At 49.7% G+C, this 5,803-nt stretch overlaps 1 protein-coding gene across 1 annotated transcript; it reads right to left on the bottom strand.

Moving 5' to 3' along the window:
* Window positions 1-1,582: 1,582 nt before the first annotated feature.
* Window positions 1,583-4,113, bottom strand: LOC140516481 (G-protein coupled receptor 83-like). Its single transcript, XM_072627456.1, has 4 exons — window positions 3,663-4,113; window positions 2,849-2,982; window positions 2,234-2,302; window positions 1,583-1,764 (listed from the first exon to the last, which is right to left on the bottom strand). Exons 1-4 carry the CDS (start codon window positions 4,104-4,106, stop codon window positions 1,749-1,751), a joined length of 663 nt encoding a protein of 220 aa, XP_072483557.1. The 5' UTR covers window positions 4,107-4,113; the 3' UTR covers window positions 1,583-1,748.
* Window positions 4,114-5,803: the final 1,690 nt, after the last annotated feature.

Raw genomic sequence — 5,803 nt, 5'->3', positions numbered from 1 at the left:
GTGGCCATGATCCCCTTCCCAAATCTTTCTGCTCTGTCCCACATCTGCCTTCCAGAGAGTCTCTCTTTGCCTCACTGGGCTGGACATAGACGCCAGGATATCTGGCCATTCCTAGCTCTCTCTCCTATGTCCAGCCACCTGCCACATCTTCCAGAAAAGAATATTCCACTCTGTCAACTACTGGACATTTAAGTGCCCAGGTCACTCTCCAAGTTAGTCCCTCTCTGAACATACAAATCCTACAGAAAATGGGGATACATCGCTTATTATGTGACACAACCATTCTCATTTCAATAGCACCTTGGGTTACATAATGTTGGACACCTATCCCCTCATTTACCCCCCACGACAGTGAGGTGTAGAGAGGAGGGAGTCTTCTCCCCATTGGATAGGTAAGAAAGGGGAGCACCAAGGAGGAAAGTGACTTGGTCTAAGCACCAAATTAGTTTGTAGGCCAACTGAGAACTGATCCCAGGCCTTGGGAATTTCCACCTTGGTATTCTTCTGCTACATGCTAGCACCTAAATCCAACTCCCATATGGTCCTCTCCTTGGGAAGAGGATACCACCAACCTGGGAAGCAAGCTTCTTTTCTACAGGGCCATGTTTTCACCCAAACTGCCAGCTAGTACCATCTGTGTCCAGGGAAGAGTTCTTTTGGGCCCAGTACAGAACGATGGCCTCCTTGAGCACCAGACTGTCACCAAACGACTTAAGCAACCTAAGCCATCCATATAGCACAGCAATGAGGGCTATCCATATTTCCTCTCTCTGTCTAGGGCCCAAACGATGGTTAAGACAGAATGAGGAAAGATGCGGCCAGGTACTCCAATGTCACTCTCCCTGGGGTACTACTGCCTTAGTGGCTAGGTTCCATGCCACCCACCCAAGTTAGTCCCAGTTGGTTAGTCCCAAGGCCTGGGAACGTTTCAGAGCGAGCTGCAGAAAGTAGAGGTCTTGTCTCTGGTACCTTCTTCCCAAGCCTTTCCTGGAGAAAATGGACTGTTAAGTCCCCACCTGGTCCCTATCTGTTCCATCTTGGAATAAATACTGAACTTTAAAAGTCCCCATTAACTGTGAAGGAATGATCTAATTAAAGAAGGCTGAAATTTCAAGGAAATTGTTGCTCTTCTTACATCCCCCACATCAATATCCCAGTGAACAGGCCTGTTGATTGATGGTGCTCCAGGCTGGAGTAAAGAAACTAACGAGAGCAGGGCATTTCTTTTTCTAAAGGGGCCCTCAAGGTCCAAGGGGCAAATTGGTTATGGGAAATTGTCTTGGACTAGAAACAGCTGTTTATCTTTCAGTTTTCTTCCCACATCAGTGCCACCTTCATCTAAGGCTCGTTAGCTAGAGCCCTAGCCCTTTCTAGAATCTGCCTTGAGGATACTCATGGGGTGCTCCTTCCTTCTCTCTCTCTCTTTCTCTCATCTACTTTTCAAGGTCAGAGAAATAGCCAAAGTTGTTCACATACTAAGTGGGGGATAGTTACTATTTGAGGGAGAGAGATATCTAATGAGGGCTTGTGATTTGTGCATGCTTGAGGTTGGGAGGGGAGATACTGGGATGGGGGGTTCTTGGAGGATCATGCAGGTAGCGGTATTTAATTGAGACTTGGGGTCTTAGATTTAACACAAAATTGAGCTGATGAGTCCACAAAGTACAAGGATAAGAGAAATCCTCAATCCAATGATGATGAGGGCTTCAGTGTCAGAGCCCAACATGACTGCATGTCCTGTGAAATGGTCACTGATCAGAAGATCTGTAGGGGTTAAAGGGGAAGAATAATGCATACTGAAGGCAGGAAAGGCAACAAAGAGACCTCACACCCTGGGGCAAAGAAGACCTGCTATACCTGCGGCATCCCGGGAACATTCCCAGCTTTCCTGGCAAGGGTCCCGGGTACCCATCCCCAGGGATGGCTTGGAAGGGGAGACAACTTGAGAACATATGGGTGTAGTGGGGTGTGTGGGAGGGGGCTCCAAAGAGAGGGAATCCATGACATCTCTAGCTACTTGTTCAGGAACATCTCCCACTGGGTGTCACCTCAGACTTGGGGTACTAAGTGAGGAGTTGGGCCTGGGGAAGCTAAGGCTGGGGTGAACAGATCATGCAGGTATCGGGGTCAGAGGATTACTGGGATACAAAGTAGGGGAAGCAGGATGGGGTCTTGAAAAACATGTGGATCAACACTAGAAGAAGAAGACACACAAAAGAAAGGGTTCAAATACCCGGTGTCACTGCAAGGTATGAGTTCCAGGGTCCAGTTAAACAGTCTGCAGTAGGGAGATTCACAAGGGCTGAAGGGGGAAAACAGGTAAGATATCAGCAATAAACAGAAATTTTGACTTCAGATTCAAGCATTTCCCTCCGCCTCAGTTTCCTCATCTTGAAAATGGGGGAATTGGGCTCAGTGACCTGGAGCATCATTTCTAGCTTTCTGTGACATAGTTGGGCTTGGAGGACAGGACAAACTGAGAGCACCTAGCTAGGAAGGTGAATGAAAAGAAGGCAGTCTGCATAAGTGCCAGCCTGTGTGTGGGGAGAGGGTGTGGTTAGGGTTAGAGTCACCCCAGGATTCAGGTCAGGGATGCCAGGGGAGAGGCTGAGATCAGGGAAACAAAACCTAGGGCTGAAGGTGAGGGGAAACTGAGGGTGAGGGGAATATGGGGCAAGGGTGGACTGGGGCAAGGGTGGACTGGGACGAGGGTGTACTGGGACGAGAGTAGACTGGGGTGTGGGCCAACTGGGGCAAGGGTGGATTGGGGGGAAGGCTTTCTTATAGAATGCAGGGAGAAAGCCACACACAGGAGCACGTGACTGCACACAAGTGCACATGCAAATACCGGAGGGTAGCACAAGATGGGAAAATGTCAGTCCAGGCAAGCTCTTCAACATCAGGTCTGGTGATCAAAGAGCACAAGAAGGCAGGTGAGTTACAGTTGAGACCAAGACTCAGGAACCAGAAGATCGGCAGAAGCTACACAAGGCAAAGCAGGTAGAGGGGGCACGTGTAAGGCCCCAGTGGGAAGGATATCTCCCACCTGACTCCACCCCCCTGGGTCTGAAGGGGGCGGGGCAGGTAAGCACCTGGCTAGAGTGGAAAATGTAAGGGTCTGAGAGGATGGTGAGTCTTGGTCATAGAAGTGGGGGAAGGAGGGGGAAGGAAGGTATATAGAAGGGAACATATAGGTTAGAGTGGTACACCTCTCCCTTCTCATTCTTACTGGTAGGTAGCTGAGTGGAAAAGAGAGTCCTGGAGGATATCTGGTCTAGAGAGAGATCTGGGTGATCTCTGGTGGACTATAATCCATGAGGGGCGCCTGCCATTCTGGTTCCCTCTCTGAGAGGGTGGCTGGCCAGCACCTGAGATTCCCAATCCCTGGCCTGAGGAACCCCTATTCTCTGTCCCATCTTGTGGCCTAGACCCCTGGACATATGCCCTGGCTGCCAAGGGGAGGATATCTAACTCCAGAAGCTCTTCGCCTCCTCTCTGCCCTACAGGTTGGCCATTGGCACTTGGGCCAAGCAGTGGACCTCCTGAGCTGGGAGCTACAGGATGGACTCTGATAGCTCCAGCCAGGCCTCCTGGGAAATGATCAGGGCTAGAGGGTGCAGTCAGGGAATTTGGGGGAGCTGATCTCAAATTGGGATGTGTACCTTCGGCGACATTTGGCCCTCGGATACTAAAAGCCTGATGTTGTTCTCGAAATTCTCCAGCCCGCAATGCACGAACTGGGCGGAGCGCTGGCTGATCAGGGCAAACCATTGGCATGCAAAGGACACAGCATTCCTGGTCTTGGCGTCTGCACTGGCAATAAGTGCCACATAGAAACTGAGGGGAAACGAAGAAATGACAGACACCACAGCGAGGACAAGGAGGAGCACCAGGGTCTTCCTGCGGTTGGGGACTGGCGGGACGACGTCTTCTAGCTCGACAAACCGCATCTCTGCAGCAAGGATAAGCAACTGCACCCTGGTCATGATCAGGAATGCTTTGGTGGAAAGCAGTAGAGGGACCAGGTAGTACACACTGGTAATCACGATTTTGAAAAGCTTCATCACGAGCCAGTCGCTGTCTAGAATTTCGGGGAGGTGAGGCATCCACAGGTTCTCCCTGGGAAATAACCAATGGACTCTGGTCACCTGACAGTTGCTAATAGTTTCTCTTCCCCCCCCCCCCCCCAGAGCCACTAATGCCCTGGAGACTTGTCCTACCTTCACACTTGGAACCAGCTGAAGCTGGGTCTTGGCAGTTGCTACCTGAGCAAGTTCCTCTGCCTCTGTAAACCTCAATTTCCTCATCTAGAAGATGGTGATACCCGCACTATCTACCTCAATGCAGTCTTATTCAACGAGTATCTATTATGTGCCAGACACCAGACTAGTTGTCCAGGGACCTGGATTTGAGGCCCAGCCAAGTCATTTACCATAGCTCTGTGAGAGTGACTAAGATGTCTAATCTTCTGGGTCTGCTTTTCATCAGGAAAATGGAGATCTTCTATTGGCGTGCCCCACCTTATCCCCTAAGTCTTGTTTTCTTGGAGATAAATGTTCTTGATTCCCTTCCCTATCTTCCTTGGAGTAGCCTCATCTAGTCTGTTGCCTTATGCTAGTTGCCCTCCCCTGAGCACTGGCCAGTTTCTTTCTATGCTTCCTAAACTGGGGAAGCTAGACCTGAGGCTAGCAATCTAGCTGGGGTATGCTCAATGCAGATAACGGCATACCATTACTTCCCTAGTTCTGGCCCCCATAGACTGGTACTGCTGTGAAAACTCATGCAAGTTGTTATTGAAATACATTATTTCACTTCTCCTTTATTGTTTGTCTCATCGTCAAACTGGGGTGCTCAGCCCTTCCCCACCTCTCCTAATGCTTTTGTTGCTAGGATCCAGTGTCATCCTAGATGGGTATGAAGGGTTTGGAAAGCAGCAAATATATAGAAACTCTTGGTCCTAGTTTCAAACCTGTCTCTCCAGGTAGCTCCAGAGGGCAGAAAAGCCCTTCCAGCTAACTTAGGTGTCTTCCTGTGCAGATTTCACCCCTTTCCCTCAATCCTCCTTTCCTCATCCAGTGGGCCTTGGACAGTGTTTCTCCCACCTCCCGCTCTCTCCTGTGAGCCAGCAGAAGCCCTCAGATTGTCCAGTTATTCCCAGTAGCCAGCAAAGCAGTCTTCCTTGTTGCTTCCCCAGCTCATTCATCACACTGGCAACATGAGTATATACACAAGTGTGGGGCAGGGGAGCACTCACTCATTATGCCATTGGCTCAATAATTTGGTCAGTTTAGACAGTGGATGATGAGCACTGCGGTCATTATAATAGGGCCCTGCTAGCTTCTGTTCAGCCACAGAATAAATGAGAGGGGCCTGGCTTTATCAAGGGTATTCTCTCTTTCTCTCCTCACCCCCCCCCCCCCATTCCTCACACCAGCTCTGTTGAAGGTGAGTACTCCTTCCCAGGAGGACTTTATCCTGCCCACCTCCCCAGCTCTCTGTGTTGGCCCCAGGCTGTGAATAAAGGAGGAGAACAGGGGCGGGGTGCACCTGGAGTGTCTGTCTTGAGAATGACTAGTGCTCATACCTGGAAGTGATACACCCACATTTAGAAGTGATACACCATCTTTTACAGTAGTCCAAAGGCAAATATAGAAAGGATAAAGGCAAATTAATTGGGGATGGCTTTCCCATTGAGGTGTATGAGTATATAGTATAAGAGTACACAGAAGGCTAACACAATATGTACCCCCTCCAACAGACATCTTTAGAATGTATTCATAACTGCAGCAGCCAGAACTGAGAA

This window comes from Notamacropus eugenii, chromosome X (genome assembly GCF_028372415.1).
Source record: "Notamacropus eugenii isolate mMacEug1 chromosome X, mMacEug1.pri_v2, whole genome shotgun sequence".
Lineage (NCBI taxonomy): Eukaryota > Metazoa > Chordata > Mammalia > Diprotodontia > Macropodidae > Notamacropus > Notamacropus eugenii.
The sequence above is the reverse complement of the archived record's forward strand: the minus strand, read 5'-3'. Positions and strand labels throughout refer to the sequence as shown.

What these genes read in the sequence shown, in the direction of transcription:
- LOC140516481 (XM_072627456.1), bottom strand. Translation starts at nt 4,106, where the DNA reads ATGCCTCACCTCCCCGAAATTCTAGACAGCGACTGGCTCGTGATGAAG. An exon ending in AGGGCCAAATGTCGCCGAAG is followed by an intron (nt 2,983 to 3,662) that starts GTACACATCCCA and finishes TGCCTTGTGTAG; the next exon opens with CTTCTGCCGATCTTCTGGTT. An exon ending in CCATCTTGTGCTACCCTCCG is followed by an intron (nt 2,303 to 2,848) that starts GTATTTGCATGT and finishes TTCCCCCTTCAG; the next exon opens with CCCTTGTGAATCTCCCTACT.